At 49.7% G+C, this 19,500-nt stretch overlaps 2 protein-coding genes and 1 long non-coding RNA gene across 29 annotated transcripts in view; 1 reads left to right on the top strand and 2 right to left on the bottom strand.

Moving 5' to 3' along the window:
- The window catches only part of CTTN (cortactin), a 39,079-nt gene extending 38,006 nt beyond the window's left edge, over positions 1–1,073 (bottom strand). For all 4 annotated transcript variants that reach the window (XM_034933257.3, XM_034933258.3, XM_034933260.3 and 1 more), the window contains exon 1: positions 934–1,073. The gene's annotated coding sequence lies outside the window, so the exon portion shown is untranslated. The remainder of the gene's footprint in view (positions 1–933) is intronic.
- LOC134731245 (uncharacterized) lies at positions 1,074–18,423 on the top strand. Of its 3 annotated transcripts, none has more exons than XR_010113464.1 (2): positions 1,074–1,450; positions 13,554–18,423. It is a non-coding gene; the product is annotated as an uncharacterized LOC134731245 (long non-coding RNA). The 3 variants fall into 3 exon arrangements; XR_010113461.1 differs by having other exon boundaries at positions 1,254–1,450; positions 13,425–18,423; XR_010113463.1 differs by having other exon boundaries at positions 1,254–1,450; positions 13,315–18,423.
- PPFIA1 (PTPRF interacting protein alpha 1) overlaps positions 15,109–19,500 on the bottom strand; it is a 117,830-nt gene continuing 113,438 nt past the window's right edge. For all 22 annotated transcript variants that reach the window (XM_034933249.4, XM_034933254.4, XM_055093705.2 and 19 more), the window contains 2 exons: positions 17,357–17,427; positions 15,109–16,512 (listed from right to left, as the gene is read on the bottom strand). In XM_034933249.4, coding sequence (XP_034789140.1) covers positions 17,369–17,427 — 59 coding nt within the window. In that variant the 3' untranslated portion in view covers positions 15,109–16,512; positions 17,357–17,368. The remainder of the gene's footprint in view (positions 16,513–17,356; positions 17,428–19,500) is intronic.

Genomic DNA, 19,500 nt, shown 5'->3' with positions numbered 1-19,500 from the left:
CCTCGCTGCCTCCACTGACCTGATTGCAAAATCTCCGCTCAGGTGCAGGCCGGGGGGATCCCCAGCTGCTCCGCCACGTCCCACAGCGAGCCCCTCAAAGTCGCGCACCCCAACCGCCTTGACCCCCGCGGACCCCATCCCTTTTCCCTGCGCCTGGATCCCTTCCCCTGGAGCCCCAATCCCCTCCCCTCGGACCCTATACCTTTCCTCCGAGCCCCGACCCCTTCCCCTCGAACCCCAATTCCCTTCCCTCGAACCCCAATTCCCTTCCCTCGGACCCCATCCCAGTAGCTCTGCGCCTGGACCCCTTCCCGTCAGACCCCAATCCCCTCCCCTCGGACCTCATCCCTTTCCCTCTGCTCCCAGACCCCTCCCTCTCAGACCCCTCGCCCTTTCCTTGAGACCCCCCACACCCACCTTCCTTGGCCCCTCGAACCCCGGCCCCCTCCGCTCAGACCCCCGAACCCCACAGGCCCAGCCCATCTCCCTCGGGCCCCAATACCCTCCCCCTCGGAGCCCATCCCCCTCTCCTATTCCCTCGGACCCAAGACCCCTCCCAGCCTGGCCCCTCTCCTGCCCTGGAGCCCCCCGGCGCCCAGGGACCCTCCCCTCAGAGCTGATACCCCAATTTGGCCCCTTTCTAACCTTCCTCCGCGGACCCCAGCCCCAAGCCCTCCGTGCCCCCTTGCCCCCTGCCCGGCCTCCTTGGGCCCAGACCCGTCCTCGTGGCCCTCGCGGACCCCCGGCCCTCGCCCTGCCCCGCCCCAGGCCGGGAAAGCCTCGCCACTCTGCCCCGGCCCCCGAAACCGCAAGCGGAAGAGCGGTGAGACCGCTGCGGCCGCCGCTTCCTTCCCCTTTCGCGGCCAGGCGACGCCACAGGAGGGAAGAAGCAGAGCCCGGCCTGCACCCCGGGCGGACGCCGCGCTCGCTCACCGCCGCCTGGGGTCGGTCCGGCCCGGGTCGGCCCTGGATCCCGCCGCGCCAGCCGCTCCCAGGCGCCAGGCTCTACTTCCGGTTCCGCGGGCGGGGGCGGGGCCGCATCCGGGTCCCCGCGCGACCCCGCCCCCTGCCCCGCCTCCTCCCGCGGCCTGGCCCGCAAGAGCCCCGGGGGTCCGCCCGCAGCTGGCTAAGCGCTAGCCCGGCCTGTGGCGAGTCTGCAGAGCTCGCCCGGAAGTAGCGTTGCGCGCGCAGAGGATGGGCGCTGAGCAGCACACAGCCCGCGGCGGGGTCTCAGGATCCGCGGCGCTGCCCGGGGCCGGGGGAAGGAAGCCAGCCGAGGAGACGCACGTGCCCTGAGTCTGGGAGCGGGGAGCCTCTTCGTCTCTCCATCCTCCCTCCGCGCGCGCCCTCAGCCGTCCTCGTCCGCTCACCATGCACCTCCCCCCCAAGAAAGGACCACATGCGTGCCAGGGACGTGAGCCCCGGCCACAGGGACATAGCAGCCTAGAAGGTGAGTCAAGCGTTAAACCACATGGGTACTCACCTGGGAAATGAGATAAATGCCAAGAAGTGAGAGTTTCATAACATCGTATTGGGGAGACGGTAGGACCTGAACCCCTGGGAGACCAGAGGTTTCTTTGGGCGATTCACATGTTAGCCAAGATGTGAAGGCCCTATAAGAGTAAACAAGGTAAGGAGGGAAGAATTTTCCAGGCAGGCCAACAGCAGGTTCAGAGGTCCCAAGGCAGGAACGGTCTTGCAGCAGGGGAACTGGAGGAGGCTCAGCTCAGCATGGTAGAGGGCTGGTGGTGCAGCGGAGCTGTGGTGTGAGAGGGGCCAGGTCATGCAGAGGCCGAAAGAGCACAGCGAAGACCTCGGTCTTTATTCTGGGAGACACGGGAAGTCCTCGGAGGAAGTTAAGCTGATAAGAGACATCATGAAGTTTGGGCCAGGCGCAGTGGCCCACGCCTGTAATCATAACACTTTGGGAGGCTGACATGGGAGGATCGCCTAAGGCCAGGAGTTCGAGACCAGCCTGGTCAGCATAGCGAGACCCCCGCCCCCGCCCGCCATCGCTAAATAAATAAATAAGACATAATGAAGTTTGAATTGTAATGAGATCACTCTGGCTGCTGTGTGGAGAATGGATGGGAGAAGGGCCAGGTAGAGCCTAATGTAGCCAATTCGGGCAGACCGCTGGTGGCAGGTAAGATGGGGAGAAGTGGATAGATGCAAGAGGCATTTAGAAAGCTAAACTGTCAGATGTGAGGATGAATTGGAAGTGCGGGTGGCGGAAGGAAATGTCAGGTGTTGACCATTTTTTTAAAGGTAAAATCATGACCTTCATACACATATAAAATGAACACGTCAAATATTTTATTTAACTCGATAATGAATACATCATAAGTTGTTACAAATTGTTTAAAGAATTTGGCCAGATGCAGTCCCTCGCGCCTGTAATCCCAACACTTTGGGAGGCCAAGGCAGGAGGATTGCTGGAGGTCAGGAGTTTGAGACCAGCCTGGGCAGCATGGCAAGACCCTGTCTCTACCAAAAAAAAATTTTTTTTAAGAAAAAAATTAGCCAGGCATGGTGACGTTTACCTGTGGTCCCAGCTATTCTGGAGGCTGAGGCAAAAGGACCGCTCCGGCACGGGCAACAGAAACCCTGTGTCAAAAAAAAAAAACCGAGGACGAATGCTGAAATGAATTTGCAAAAACTGATCTATCTCTAGTGCAAAGGTCAATTGCATTTAACTGGACACAGCTAATTTGCATTTTCTGTGCACAAGGATTGTTGGCCAGGCTTGTAATCCCAGCACTTTGAGCGGCAAGGCCAGAGGATTGCTTGAGCTCAGGAGTTCAAGACCAGCCTGGGCAATATAGACCCCATCTCTGAAAAAAAAATTTTTTTTTTTTTTACATTGCTGACTGTTTTTTTTTGTTTGTTTGTTTAATCTTTAGAGACAGGGGCTGGAGTGCAGTGGTGCAATCAAGGCTCACTGCAGCCTCGATCTCCTGGGCTCAAGTGATCCTCCCACCTCAGCCTCCCAAGTAGCTGTAGCTGGAACTACAGGCACGTGCCACCACACTCAGCTAATTTTTTTTTTTTTTGAGATGGAGTTCCCCTCTTGTTGCCCAGGCTGGAGTGCAATGGCACCATCTCAGCTCACTGCAACCTCTGCCTCTCGGGTTCAAGCAATTCTCCTGCCTCAGCCTCCCGAGTAGCTGGGATTACAGGCGTGCGTCACTTTGCCTGGCTAATTTTGTATTTTCAGTAGAGACAGGGTTTCTCCATGTTGGTCAGGCTGGTCTCGAACTCCCGACCTCAGGTGATCCTCCCGCCTCGGCCTCCCAAAGTGCTGGGATTACAGGCATGAGCCACCATGCCCGGCCTCTAATTTTTTAATATTTTTGTAGATACTGGGTCCTGCTGTGTTGCTAATGCTGGTCTCGAACTCCTGTGCTCAAGTGACCCTCCTGCACTGGGATTACATGTGTGAGCCACCACATTGCCAGGCCACATCGCTGCCTGTTTTTTAAAGGTTAATTTCTGCCTCTACAGAGGTATGAAATCATCTAGTCAAAAAAGCAGGCATAGCCGGTGGTGTCCATCTCAGAGGGAGCCCTGTGACTGTATTGATCCAGCACAAACCCCTCCTCTCAAGTCCCTCACTGTGTCACACCTTTTGCCATAAGAGGTCATAGTCATAGGTGCTGAGGATTAGGCTGTGGACATATCTTTGGGCGCCCACGGAAATGTTCTTATTTCTATTAAAATTGGAAAAATGAACTTTTAGGTTGAAGAAAATGTATTTTATTCAAGAAAACATGTAAAGAAAATATAGCAGCCAGGCGCGGTGGCTCATGCCTGTAATCCCAGCACTTTGGGAGGCCAAGGCAGGTGGATCACCTGAGGTCAGGAGTTCAAGACCAGCCTGGCCAACATAGTGAAACCCCGTCTCTAAAATTAAAGTACAAAAATTAGCTGGGCTAATTTTACAGAGAAGGAAAGACAAAGCTCACTGCAGACTTTTCAGCAGGAGGGCAGCGTTCGTGGCTTAGAAAGACCAGTCTGCTGCCGGTGAAGAGCAGGGTGCTTCAGAGTGGCTCCCAGAGAGAAAGGGGCAGCACACTCTTCCACATGCCCATTGTGCTCCGCGGGAGAATGTGTGGCAGAGACTGAGGCTGGCCACAGGAATTACACATACAGTGTAAAATTTGCAAAGCAAGAAGTATAGCTGTGCTCAAAAATAGGTCGAAGCCGGGCGCCGTGGCTCATGCCTATAATCCCGGCACTTTGGGAGGCCAAGGCAGATGGATTTCTTGAGGTTAGGAATTTGAGACCAGCGTGGCCAGCATGGTGAAGCCCCATCTCTACTAAAATTCAAAAAATAAAAACAAAAACAAAAACAAAACTGGTGGCTGGGCGTGGTTGCTCACGCCTGTAATCCCAGCACTTTGGGAGGCCGATGCAGGTGGATCACTTGAGGTCAGGAGTCCGAGACCATCCTGGCCAACCTGGTGAAAACCCGTCTCTAATAAAAATACAAAAATAAGCCAGGCGTGGTGGCAGGCACCTGTAATCCCAGCTACTTGGGAGGCTGAGGCAGGATAATCGCTCAAACCTGGGAGGTGAAGGTTGCAGTGAGCTGAGATCGCGCCATTGCACTCCAGCCTGGGAGACACAGCGGGACTCTATCAAAAAAAAAAAAAAAAAAAAAAGTGATATCTCTGTGAGCCAGAAATGAAGAGAAATGCAAAGTGCTGAGTGGGCCTGCAACTGCAAAGCTGCTGGGCCTGGGTCACCCACGCTTGTAAAAGAAGCACGCAGCCAGGGGCGCACCAGTGGTCCCAGCTACTTGGGGAGGCCGAGGTGGGAGGAATCACTTGAGCCCAGCAGTGCAAGACCAGCTGGAGCAACATGGTGTGAACCTGTCTCAAAAAAATAAAAATAAAGAAAAATTTTAAAAACCCATGCAGCCAAAGAGGGATGTCCAGACAGCCTTATGTCCAGGACCTGAGCAAACGAGTCCCTGACTTAGAGTGCAGATTGGACCTGGGGCATTTGCACCACCACGCAGGACTGTAGGACTCAACACAACACATGTGACGGAGATGTAGCTGTCCACCCAGCGCCCCCACCCTCCTTGGTACTAAGTGGACATGTGAGTGTCCAGCTCTACTACATTTCCCAGCTTCCCTTGGAGTTGGGAGCTGCCACGTGGCCAGGTTCTCGCCCATGGAACATGAGGGGAGGTGACATGCATGGCTTCTGAGCCTGGACCATCATTCCTCCCCGGGGCTGCCTCCTACCGTGGACCAGCTTCCTAGGCTGCTGCAACACATTATGACAGACTCAGTGCCTCAAAACAATGCAAATATATGCTCTTCAGCTCTGGAAGCCAGAGTCTGAAATCAGTTTCATGGGCTAAAGTCAAGGTGTCAGTGGGGCCTGTTCCTTTTGGAGACTCTAGGGGAGGAACCATCTGTGGCCTTTCTAGCTTCTTGCATCCCTCAGACCCACGCATTCATCTTCACACCTGTTTTCTCTCTGTACGGATATGTCTCTTTGCCTCCCTATTACAAGAACACTTGGGATCCCATTTCAGACCCACCCAGAATATCCTCCCATCTCAAGATCCTTAATGTCATGACATCTGCTAACTCCTTTTTGCCATGTAAAGCAACATCACATGTTCTGACTATTAGGATGCAGACATATTTGGAGGCCATTATTCAGCCTACTACAGGTGACAGGTACAACCTTGGAAGCCCTGTTTTGAGGATGGCAGAGCCCACCAGCCTGCATCCCTCCAAGACTGCGTGGAACAGATCTTCCTTACTATCCCTTTCTCCTCTTCTGCCTGACCTGGACATACACCCTGACCTGTTACGTGAAAGCAAAAGAAAATCCTGTTGTGTTTAAGATATTGCGTTTGGAGTCCATTTGTTCCAGATGTTTAGCCCACCCTAATACAGAGAGGTTGAGGCAACTGCAGAACAGGGAGACAGACAGCGTCACACACAGTGAGGAAGAGAGAAAATGAAACATTTCCTAATTAAAATGAACCTAGAATGTAAGTTCCAAAGGGATTGTAAAAATGAATACTAAATAAGAAAGCCAAAGGCCAGGCACAGTGACTCATGCCTATAATCCAGCACCTTGGGAGGCCGAGGCAGGTGGATTGCTTGAGCTCAGGAGTTCAAGACCAGCCTGGGCAACATAGTGAAGACCCTGTGTCTACAAAACTTTAAAAAAATTAGCTGGGTGTGGTGGCCTGTGCCTATAGTCCCAGCTACTTGGAAGACTGAGGCAAGAGGATCAGCTGAGCCCAGGAGGTCAAGGCTGCCAGTGAACCATGATTTCGCCACTGCACTCCAGCATGAATGATAGAGGGAGACCCTGTCTCAAAATATAAAATAAAATAAATAAGAAAGCCAATACTGTGAACAATGGGAACATGAATTATTAAAGTTGAATTTTATATTGTAGAACATGAGTATGATTTTAAAATTATGTTTAGAACCAGGCCATGTGGCTCATGCCTGTAGTCCCTGCTACTCATAAGGCTGAGGTGGGAGGATCCCTTAGGCCCAGGTGTTAGGAGTTCAAGGGTACAGTGAGCTATAATCATGCCAGTGCACTCCAGCTTGGGTGACAGAGTGACTCTGATTTAAAAAAAATGGGAATGGGACTGGGCGCTGTGGCTCACGCCTGTAATCCCAGCACTTTGGGAGGACGAGGTGGGAGGATAACCTGAGGTTAGGAGTTCAAGACCAGCCTGGGCAACATGGTGAAACCCCGTCTCTACTAAAAATACAAAAATTAGCTGGGCGTGGTGGTGGGCACCTGTAATCCCAGCTACTTGGGAGGCTGAGGCAGGAGAATCACTTGAACCCGGGAGGTGGAGGTTGCAGTGAGCCGAGATCACCATTGCACTCCAGCCTGGGTGACAATAGTGAAACTCCATCTACAAAAAAAAAAAGGAAAAAAGTCACCGAGATTGCCAACTCACTGAATCAAAAGAAGCAATAAATCTTGGTTGTTTTTTACCGTTACATTTTGGGGTGGGTCTTTATACAGCAACGGATAAGAAAATATAGCAGATGATCGTGGGGTGGGAGCAGGGGACAGCATAGAACATATTAGACAGAAAACCTAAGGGTATATTTCATATACATATTGACAAAAAAATGCCAAACTCTGGAAAGTATTAAAAGAGATTTATTCTGAGCTAAATGCAAGGGCCATGACCCATGAGGCAGCCTCAGGAGGTCCTGAGAACATGGGCCCAAGGTGGTTGGGTTACAGCTTTGGTTTATATATTTTAAGGAGACATAAGACATCAGTCAGTGCATGTGAGGTATACATTGGTTCCATCTGGAAAGGCGCGACAACTCAAAGCGGGGGCTTACAGGGCATAGGTGGACTCAGATTTTCTTTTCTTTTTTTTTTTTTTTGAGACAGAATCTCACTCTGTTGCCCACGCTGGAGTGCAGTGGCATGATCTCGACTCACTGCAACCTCCACCTCCCAGGTTCAAGCAATTCTCTGCCTCAGCCTCCTGAGCAGATGGGATTACAGGCCTGTGCCACCATGCCCGGCTAAGTTTTGTATTTTTAGTAGAGACGGGGTTTCACCCTGTTGGTCAGGTTGGTCTCGAACTCCTGACCTCGTGATCCACCTGCCTCAGCCTCCCAAAGTGCTGGGATTACAGGTGTGAGCCACTGTGCCTGGCCGGTTTTCTGGTTTCTTTGGCATCCTCTTGGCCAAGGGGGAAGGGTCTATTCAGTTGGTTGAGGGTGCTTAAGAGTCACTTTTGGTTTACATACCATATCAATGGCTGTGTAATTGTCAGGGGCGTGTGAACCAGAGCAACTCCATCTTGCATAGGAGCTGGGTAAAATTAGGCTGAAACCTACTGGGATGCATTCCCAGACGACTGAGGCATTCTAAATCACAGGATGATGTAGGCGGTCAGCACAAAATATAGGTCATAAACACCTTGCTGATAAAACAGCTTGTGGTAAAGAAGCCGGCCATAGCCAGGCGTGGTGGCTCATGCCTGTAATCCCAGCACTTTGGGAGGTGGGTGGATCATGAGGTCAGGAGTTCAAGACCAGCCTGGCCAACATGGTGAAACCCCGTCTCTACTAAAAATACAAAAAAATTAGCTGGGCGTGGTGGCGGGCACCTGTAATCCCAGCTACTCAGGAGGCTGAGTCAGAGAATTGCTTGAACCCGGCAGGCGGAGGTTGCAGTGAGCCGAGATCGCACCACTGCACTCCCGCCTGGGTGACAGAGTGAAACTCTATCTCAAAAAAAAAAAAAAAAAAAAAGCAGCAGCAGGCGGCCAAAACCCACCAAAACCAACAAAACCAAGATGGCGGCGAGAGTGACCTCTGGTCGTCCTCACTGCTACACTCCCATCAACGCCATGACAGTTTACAAATGCCATGGCAACGTCAGGAAGTTACTCTATGTGGTCTAGAAAGGGGAGGCATGAATAATCGGCCACCCCTTGTTTAGCATGTCATCAAGAAATAACCATAAAAATGGGCAACTAGCAGCCCTTGGGGCTGCTCTATTCTAAAGGTTTGCTCTATTCTTTTGTTCCTTTGCTCCCCTAATAAACTTGCTTTCACCTTACTCTATGGACTTGTCCTGAATTCTTTCTTGTGCAGAACCCCCTCTTGGGGCCTGGATCTGGACCTCTTTCCTGTAACATAATAAACCACCCCAAACATAATAAACCATAAAAGGTGGTGGTGTTTACTGGTGAAACCTTTCATCATGCTCATAATTTTGTGAGTCAGACGGGGCATGTGGGAGCGGCTTACCTTCATTTCAATGGTCTCCACTGGAGTGGCTCATCTGGTCAGCCATGGCTGCGATGAAGACCGGGGTTCTATGTCTGGGCCTCGCTTCTGAATGTTGGGTACGTCAGAATGGCTTCTCCTCCAGCACGGCTGTGAGAACTGGCATGTCCAAGTTGGCTTCATCACGTGTATGGCTGGCACTTCGAATAGGATGGCGGGAGCAGCTGGGGACAGACACTAGACAGCTCTCTCCAGTCTTTTCATGTGGCTAGCTTGGGCCTCCTTACAGCGGGGTGGTCTTGGAGTAATAGGACTTATTACTTGCTAGTCACCCAGACTGGAGTGCAGTGGCGCGATCTTGGCCCACTGCGACCTCCGCCTCCCAGGTTCATGCCATTCTCCTGCCTCAGCCTCCCGAGTAGCTGGGACTACAAGCGCCCGCCAGTATGCCCGGCTAATTTTTTTGTATTTTTAGTAGAGACGGGGTTTCACCATGTTAGCCAGGATGGTCTCGATCTCCTGACCTCGTGATCGGCCCGCCTCGGCCTCCCAAAGTGCTGGGATTACAGGCGTGAGCCAGCGCACCCGGCCACTTGGTGGCTTGTTTCTTTCAGAACGAGAATTCCACAAAACCCAGGAAATCGTCTTGTGACCTAGCTCCAGGTCTCAAAGTTATGTCTGCTGCATTCTTTTGGTCAAGCAAGTCACTAAGGCCAGCCCAGGTTTAAGGGAGGGGAGTTAGACTCTTACCTTTCACTGTGAGGAGTAGCAGAGAATTTGCAGCCTGTCTTAAATGTTTTGTCACATACTGTATGTGTTTCATCAAGTCTAACATGTTGTGGGAGCCAAGGCCCTTGGCCCCCTAAAGGTTTGCTGAAAAATCACTGGCATGAGGCAGATTGGCTAATCGGAGAAAAGGCACACACATGTATTTACCATGTATACACAGGAGCCTTCAGAATAGAGACCCAGCCCCCCAGGAGGTACAGGAGCTTATCCAGGCTTGTCCAACCTGCCTTATTTTGTTGTTCTGTTCTAGGCTTTTGGCAGCCCAACGCCATGGTTTTGAGTTTCTGTCTCTAGTGATAAGTAGAAAAGAGGGATAAGGAAGGGGCTTTACTGGGCCAACCAGAAAGAGACTAGGAAGCCATGACTGTATTCTCTCCTTGGGCACCACTGTCAGGTCTTGAGGCCACAGAATGAATGAGGGCTTGGATCCTGGCAAATGAGGTTCTGGGAAGACGGGAGGAAGAGGTCTGGCTAGCAAACGGGGTCTTGTTACATAGATGAAACCTCACAAGTAGAAGTCGTCAGGGATGATAAACGGCTCTTTTCAGACTTTTCAAGGTGTTATATAAGGCCTGGGTGCAGTAATGGAGATTCTCTACAGATGCAAATTGCCCTGACAATAGACAGCTTTGCAGGGCCACTTCATCTGTTGGCCCTATAACAGCCATTACAAATAATGTCAAAAATACAGTTTGGAGTAAATGTTTCTGTTGTTGTCGAGACACAGTCCGGCTCTGTTGCCCAGGCTGGAGTGCAGCAGCCTGATCACAGCTCACTGCAACCTCCACCTCCTGGGCTCAAGCGATCTTTCCACCTCAGCCTCCTGAGTAGCTGGGGCTACAGGCACACACCACCACACCCAGCTAATTTTTGTATTGTTTGTAGAGACGGGGTTTTGCCATGTTGCCCAGGCTGGTCTCGAACTGATGAGCTCAAGCAATCCACCCACCTCAGCCTCCCAGAGTGCTTCAGTATCATTGCTTATAAGACACATCCTAATTTAAGATAACAAAATATGAAAAAATGTTCACAGCAGAATTGATGAAATGTAGTGTGTGCATGCTGGGTTGTGATATAAAATATTTCAGCTGTGGGCTGCAGTTAGAGTTTGAAACTGGGCAAAATTACCATAATGAAGTGAAGGGGTAAGCAGCAGTATTCTCAGACATCCAAAGACGAAGACAGTTTATCACATAGAGGGTCTGCCTGAGACAACTATTAAAAATTGTTTTTTGGACTATTTTTTTGAAACAGGGTCTTGCTGTGTTGCCCAGGCTGGAGTCCAGTGGCATAATCGTAACTCACTACAGCCTCGACCTCCCAAGCTCAGGTGGTCCCCCACCTCACCCTCCAGAATAGCTGGAACTACAGGCGTGTGCCACCACACCCCGCTAATCTTTAAATTTACTGCAGAGGCAGAGCCTGTTGCCCAGGCTGGTCTTGAGCTCCTGGCCTCAAGAAATCCTACAGCCTTGGCCTCAAAGTGTTGGGATTACAGGTGTGAGCCACTGCACCCAGCAAACATTTTATTATGGAAAATCTCACACAAATGTGAAGGTGGATTAATGTAACCATCATGAATGCACCATCCACCTTCAACAGTCACCAATCCACATGGTCAGTGTTGTTCAATCCATAAGCCCTCCCTCCCCTAAGATGATGATGATGATGATGATTTTTTTTTTTTTGAGACTGAGTCTTGCTCTGTCACCCAGGCTAGAGTGCAGTGGTGCAATCTCGACTCACTGCAACCTCCACCTCCCAGGTTCAAGCAATTCTCCTGCCTCAGCCTCCTGAGTAGCTGGGATTGCAAGCGCCCGCCATCACGCCCAGCTAATTTTTGTATTTTTAGTAGAGACGGGGTTTCACCATGTTGGTCAGGCTGGTCTCGAACCCCTGACCCCGTGATCCACCCGCCTCGGCCTCCCAAAGTGCTGGGATTACAGGCGTGAGCCACCGTGCCCGGCCCCCTAAGATTATTTTAAAGCAAACCCCAGACATCGTGTTATTTCATCTGTGAATACTGGGGAATATAGTCTTACCATGTGCCCCCCTGTGTTATAATCAAAGTATCCCACTTGCCTCACCAATAAATAATATAGTCATAATAATGAAAACAGAGAACATGGATTTGATCCCAACAACTTGACTTAACCTCAGCTGGGAGACTGGGAGAGGGGAAGGGAGGTGCCAGGTGCTCAAATTCTCATCAGCCACAAGACATGGCCCAAAATGGAGGAAGCAGGACGCCACGCTGAGCGCATATCATTTGGGAGTAAGAAAGCAAATAGAAGGAATAGCCAAATCCATTCCCCATGGTCTAGGGAGCGGGGAGAAAGAGAGGAAGGGCAAGGGCAAGGGCTGCTGGTTTAATTCTTTTTTTATTTTTATTTATTTTTGAGACGGAGTTTCGCTCTTGTTGCCCAGACTGGAGTGCAATGGTGTGATTTCAGCTCACTGCAACCTCTGCGTCTTGGGTTCAAGCGATTCTCCTGCCTCAGCCTCCCTAGTCGCTGGGATTACAGGCGCCCACCACCACGCCCAGCTAATTTTTTTTGTATTTTTCGTAGAGATGAGGTTTCACTACATTGGCCAGGCTGGTTTTGAGCTCCTGACCTCAGGCAGTCCACTCGCCTCAGCCTCCCAAAGTGCTGGGATTATAGGCGTAAGCCACTGCACCCGGCTTGTTTTTACTTTAAATGATGTGCATGTATGACTTTGATTATAACAAAAAACTTAAAAATGAAAATAGGGTGTTGGAGAATTGGTGATTCAACTCCCTCAAGACTTACAGTTTCTGTAATACCCCCATTCCTAAGTTATATTGATTTTGTTTAATGAGCACATTTTGGTCTATTTGAAGATGAGAACCGTGTAGTGTTAAGGCAGAGTCGTGCTTGTCGACCGCCCTTCATCAGGAGTGAAAAATTGTGCTCTGTTGGCTTCTTTTGAGGTCGATTGGCAAGACCTATTTAAAGTATTCACGACTGGTGGCTGGGCGTGGTGGCTTATGCTTGTAATCCCAGCATTCTGGGAGGCCGAGGCGGGCGGATCACGAGGTCGGGAGATCGAGACCATCCTGGCTAACATGGTGAAACCCCGTCTCTACTAAAAAATACAAAAAATTAGCTGGGCATGGCGGCGGGCGTCTGTAGTCCCAGCTACTCAGGAGGCTGAGGCAGGAGAATGGTGTGAACCCGGAAGGCGAGCTTGCAGTGAGCCGAGATCGCGCCACTGCACTCCAGCCTTGGTGACAGAGTGAGACGTCTCAAAAAAAAAAAAAAAAAATTCACAACCGGGCGCGGTGGCTCACGCCTGTAATCCCAGCACTTTGGGAGGCAGAGGTGGGTGGATCACCTGAGGTCAAGAGTTCGAGACCAGCCTGGCCAACATGGCGAAACGCCGTCTCCATGAAAAATAACAAAAAATTAGCCAGGTGTGGTGGCGTGCACCTGTAATCCTAGTGACTTGGGAGGCTGAGGCAGAAGAATCACTTGAACCCAAGAGGCAGAGGTTGCAGTGAGCCAAGATTGTGTCATTGCACTCCAGTCTGGGCAACAAGAGTGAAACTCCATCTCAAAAAAACAACCTCACAAGAGCTGGTGCATGACAGGTCACATGAAGAAAGGTGGCATATTACCTAATACAGGTCCATTTGCATTGGTGTTCTCTGAAACCCTGTCTGGAGTTTTATTCATAGGAGACAGTAAATATGTAGCGTGAACATGAAATGGTTCTCAGCATTTGATGTTGTGTGATGCAGGCCTCCCCAGAGGACTTCTCCCTCCCTCCATGCCAATGTCATGGCGCAACTTGTACTCCTGGGCTGTCTCTTGGATGTACAGGCTTAGAAATGTTTCTTTTTCCTGGAAGGGTGAAATAATGTTCTTACCACGGTCTCTCCAGCACCAAAAAGAGCCTGGTACAGAGTAGATACTCAATGAATGAGTGCTGAATCGCTCTGAATGGAGAGGGGATGCCCACAACTGCATCTTTTGCCAGGTGATGCTTCGCACACTCAAGTTTGAAGATTAACGGTCCTAGACGTCAAACCTATTTGCATGCCAAGTGTCGTTTTATTTTAAAATGTCTTCACTTTTTTTTTTTTGGTAGAGAAGGGGGTCTTACTACGTTGCCCAGGCTGGTCTTGAACTCCTGGCCTTAAGTGATCTTCCCAGCTTGGCCTCCCAAAGTGCTGGGATTACAGGCACGAGCCACTGCCCCCAGTCCCTTTTTTTTTTTTGAGACGGAGTCTTGCTCTGTTGCCAGGCTGGAGTGCAGTGGTGCGATCTCGGCTCACTGCAACCTCTACCTCCTGGGTCCAAGCGTTTCTCCTGCCTTAGCCTCCCGAGTAGCTGGGACTACAGGCGTGCGACACCACGCCCAGCTAATTTTTGTATTTTTAGTAGCGACTGGGTTTCACCATGTTGGCCAGGATGGTCTCGATCTCTTGACCTCGTGATCCGCCCACCTCGGCCCCCCAAAGTGCTGGATTACAGACGTGAGCCACCACACCCTGCCCAGTCTCTTTTTTTCTGGAAGTTTTATGATACTCGACGCATGCCTTTGGCTTTGTTCAGCCAAAAAGGACTATTAAATGGAAAAAAGCAAGGAGGCACTACATTATGTTTTAAAGCTCACACTGAAGTTAACCTCAAGAACTAGAAAGTACAGAAAACAAGGCTTTCCCTACATTAAGCAGGAAGATCAGCAAACACAGGTTCGAAACAGGAAAGCACTGAACACCCGATGGCTGCCTGAGAGAAACATCCCAGGACACACTGACCCATGTGACAGCACGTGCCACTCAGACGAGGTGTCAGCAACGGAGACAGAATGAGGAAACGGAGACCAAGGTGACGTTGGCAGTGGCCGCTGATGCCTGCTCCAGGTGGGGTGGTGGTGGCCATGGGCTCTGCGAATCCCAGGCTCAATGGCAACACTGAGGTGGGAGGAGGGGAAGGGACACTTGCTGGTGTCTGGCTTTCCTCTTGGGCATCAGCTTCCAGCCCTTCAGCCTGAGCTCACCAACTTCCATGGGTGGGCCCTGCTTGACTCCCCCAGCCTGTCAGCGTGTCGCCTCCCCTCTGCCACACTGGGCTGCTTCACAACTCAGGACGGGATGTGAGCTATTAGGGAACCAGGCTTCCTGATTTCCAGAGGCCATCAGTGTGGAAGGGTGCAGGCCTGGGAGCCACCTTTGTGAGCAGGCAGGGAGAGCAGGTGGGAGTGTGAAGCCAGCACCGAGGAAGGAAGCAGAGCTGGGAAACGGTGTTAAGGGACATGCGTGCATGCGCGCGGTCCACGGCCTAGGCTCTGCCTTTGGGCCCTACCCACCGACTGTGTATGTGAGCCCCCACATTTGCATTTAACAATTTAACACCAGGCACCTGTCTCCTGCAGTGATGCAGGCTCGGGACCTCCAGAGCAGCGGGCAGGATGACACCCTGAACCTGCACTTCATCTCCTGGCTGCTTTATTCTGTCAATTGACTTCTGTAACACAATTTCCATATGGTGACACTGCCTTCCAAAACAGTTAGAGCTTATTCTCAGTATTCTTCATTGGCAGTGGAAAATGCTTCAGTACTTTATTGAAAGAAAGCAATAAATAATACTGTGATAAAAATAGTTCAAAAGTAGACTGTACATACTTTGTTACATAATCAGGAAGTTGACAAAAGATTAATAGAAAAACAGAACAGTAACAATGAATTGTACAAGTAAATTAAAAGCAGAAACCAACTGAAAAGACAGGCTGCCTCTGTCTCTGGATCTGCTGCACAATAAATACCACGCCATGGTCTGACACACTTTGCTGGCTTGTTAATATGCCATTTGAAAAGTAAAAGCCACATCTGCAACTTACACAATCCAAAATGGCTAGAGCATCAAAGTCTAAAAATGTCCCACTAGGTTCGTTCTTTAAACATGTTTACAAACAAATGTAAAAAGATGATTTACATAAGAAAAATAAGGCCTTTATTAGAGCTGCACTGCACTGCTTTCTGGGTCTCCTGCCTTCATCCACTGTGTGCGCCGACTTGCAGGATGAGAGCGTGGTGCTTGGTGCTGGCCCTAAGGGGAGCCACATGGGTGTCTCTCCACCCGCTCCCAAGGAGCAGAGGCAGGGAAGAGGGTGCAGGGGCTAGACTGGTCCCCAGGTTACCCCATCCCGAGTCTCTCCAGCTGAGAGAACTGCTCCCAGCTCACGGTCTCAGCCACTGAAGACAAGCTCCCCAAATCCAGAGACTAGGCTAGGAAAGCGTTAACCAGTGCTAGGGGCTTCTCATAGTGTTGTGATAGTGTTTTCAGTCCACATCTTATTAGGAGCTGATATTTAACACCAGCCATTTTAAATCTGTTCATGCTGCAGAATAAAGCATCTCTTGCTAGAAAAAGTACAGTTAAGGTCAGTCATGAAAATACAACAATTGCTTGAAATTAGGTATGCTTATTTCAGGATGATTGCTGTAGAGCTAGGCTGCGTCTGTAAAGGATAATGCACATGGCTTCTGTCATAATTTTATAAATGTAGTAAAATCCTTTGTCATGGTTTATCATTAAAAAATTAATGATAATTACAATAAATGCATAATTTACAAAAGCCCTCTATTCATAGGATTTATACATACAAGCATTACAGTACATTCATTTGAAAGACTAAAATTAGGTATAAGAACATGATTTGAAAGGATATTTATAGCCTGGATATACATGAAAAAGTAAGTAACTATATAAATGAAGAGTCATAAGTTTACATAAATATAAGAAACATTAAATTCTAAAATATTTTCTCTATGGTATTCATGAATTTTTCACTAATTAAAAACTCTGTAATAAAATATCTTAGGGTCCATATAACAAGTATTAACAAGATTAAAGATTCCACTGGATTCTAAAATGTAGTCTTTGTTGGATTCAAATGCTGCATAATCATCTGTAGAAATAGTGTGGGTAAACTGGAAAATAAACACAAACAAAAAACCACTCAGTACAGGCCGGGCCATACTGACGAACGGGAACTTCTGATGCTGGGGCCCAAACGTCCCCCCGACACTGACCCCTCCCCTCCAGGACCCCTCACTTTCTGTGCCGTAGCTGCTCTGAGAATCACTGGCTAGAACATCAAGGGCTATGCACATCAATGAGACAGCTCCTTGGCTGACTTCATTTTGGCTTACGTCTCCATGTTACCAATTACAAATAAAAGATGAACAAACTAGTCAAATATTCCAACGGAGACCTTAAAATTGCTTAGAACAGCAAGGAGAGGGCGGGCCACTCACCAGCCAGAGTCCGCAGTTTTAAGAACCAGTCTCTCCAAACTGAAAGGCTATTAGTGTCACACTTAATATAATATATAATTAACCACAAAACTTTGGGCTTGTTTCATTCAAGAATGTGTATTTAAAACAAAGCAAGCTTAGGAATCACAGCAATGTGCATAACGATGTCAGGAGGAGAGACTCTCCCCTGACGCTCTCTGCCATGCTCTGCTCTCCTCCCCACTCCACCCCCATGACATCCACAGACAATTAAAATGAGTCAGCATTTTCAGGTTTAAGGAAAAGGTGAAAATACATTTTTTTCCTTAAAAAAAGAGGACACACCAACCTCTTTATGATCAATTGTAACAACAAAATGATCTTAATGGGTACGGAGAGCTTGTGTCTCTATATATTTTAAATTCCCCAAAAACTGCACTGGCTTTCATGATCCACACCCCTAGTCTGGCACTGCAGCTCCGATGACTCCTGCTGTGCCTCTGAGCCATCTCTAGGGGTTGTGGTGCTCTCTACTCACCAACAGGAGACTTTAGCAGGAGTAAGTCCTGACTGTAGCAGAATCCAACCTCTGTGTTCCTGATACATTGCCTGTTTCAACAGCCACGAGAGGAAGCGTGCAAACACAGCGTGCAGTTAGTCTTAGAACATCACATGAGGGCACAAGTAGACACACATCTTCACACCTACAGCAGCGCCTACGGAGGGACCTGAGGGGAGCTGCCTGAGTGGGCGGGATGGAGCCAGAGAGAGATCCAAGTGTCACCCAGTGGTGGCTCTCCCCAGCTCCCAAAGAGCCCCGGGAGACTCTGGAACACTACTCCGAAATACCAAGCACCAAATGGTACAGTAACAATTTCAAAATGTACATCTGCATAAATGACCCCTACTTAGAGTGATCCCTTTATCTCTTACTAAACTCTGCATTCATAGACCAATGGGGCTTTCTCCCTGCCCTAAGTGCTCCATCTCTAACACTGGTATGAAGGAAACACCAAGCGGCACTGCTGATGCTGTCCAGCCCCACTGAGCGCAGAGTCCAACGACGTCGGGTACAAGACCAGTCTAAGAGGAGGGAGAGAACCTTGCTGCCCAGCACTAGCTGGGTGTCTGGGAAGCCGCTGCCCTTTTCTCCTGGGGAGGAGCAGAGCAGGTGCAGAGATCTGGCTGCAGGGGTGGGGCGTTGGCCAGGGAGTGGGGTGAAAGCTGATCTAAAAACTGAAGCCCAGTCTCAGTTCCTACCAGAAATATTAATCATAGAGACCACAGATTTTGGTCTTGTTCAAGAAACACGTGTGGCCATAAGTAAGCCCGATTTCCATTAACAACTGGGATTTTAAGTTTTTGCAAATCGGAAGCAGGTACTGGCTGCTCCCGGTTATGTTTTTTGTTTTCCCACAGGTATACCAGGAACACTTAATCAACATCCTGCATGGTTCCAGCAAAGACGTTAAGACAGTTGGGACTGTTGGTGAGGACAGATGATCTTCACAAACCCTCTGACTCTAAGAGCCTGGGAGACCTGCTGGAGTTTACCCCACATTCCCTTAATTAAAAAGCCATTAAAATAGTCAACTTTGCTGGGCACGGTGGCTCGCGTCTGTAATTCCAGCAATTTGGGAGGTCAAGGCAGGAGGATTGCTTGAGCCCAAGAGTTAAGACCAGCCTGGGCAACATGGTGAGAGCCCATCTCTACAAAAAATTCAAAAAATTAGCAAGGCATGGTGGTGCACACCTGTGGTCCCAGCTACTTGGGAGGCTGAGGTTGCAGTAAGCCGAGACTGAGCCACTGCACTCCAACCTGGGCAACAGAGTGAGACCCTGTCTCAATAATAATAATCCCTTTAGCAGGCTTGTGCCTGAGTTATTTAATGTAAGGGTAAAAAGTCTTCTTTATAATAAATTCCCTATACCTTTTAGGTTTACTTTTTTTTTTTTTGAGACAGTTTTGCTCTTGTCGCCCAGACTGGAGTACAGTGGCATGATTTCGGCTCACTGCAACCTCTGCCTCCCAGGTTCAAGCCATTCTCCTGCCTCAGCCTCCTAAGTAGCTGGGATTATTGGCATGTGTCACCATGCCTGGCAAATTTTTTCTTTTGAGACAGTCCTGCTCTGTCGCCCAGGCTGGAGTGCAGTGGTGTGATCTTGGCTCACCACAAGCTCCGCCTCCTGGGTTCATGCCATTCTCCTGCCCCAGCCTCCCGAGTAGCTGGTACTACAGGCGCCTGCCACCGTGCCCAGCTAATTTTTTTTTTTTTTTTTTGTATTTTTAGTAGAGATGGAGTTTCACCGTGTTAGCCAGGATGGTCTTGATCTCCTGACCTCGTGATCCTCCCGCCTTGGCCTCCCAAAGTGCTGGGATTACAGGCGTGAGCCACCGAGCCCGGCCAATATTTTTGTATTTTTACTAGAGACAGGGTTTCACCACGTTGGCCAGGCTGGTCTCACCACGTTGGCCAGGCTGGTCTCGAACTCCTGACCTCAGCTGATCCACCCACCTCGGCCTCCCAAAGTGCTGGGATTACAGGCGTGAGCCACCGCGCCCGGCCTAGGTTTACTTTTCATCCATCCAAACTCTCATTCTTAATATTCCTGTTAACATTTAACAAGGGAGATGTGATTTATCAGAAGGAAAACTGAAATTGAAGCCACAAGTAAAACAAG

Source organism: Pan paniscus, chromosome 9, assembly GCF_029289425.2.
Source record: "Pan paniscus chromosome 9, NHGRI_mPanPan1-v2.0_pri, whole genome shotgun sequence".
NCBI lineage: Eukaryota > Metazoa > Chordata > Mammalia > Primates > Hominidae > Pan > Pan paniscus.
The sequence above is the reverse complement of the archived record's forward strand: the minus strand, read 5'-3'. Positions and strand labels throughout refer to the sequence as shown.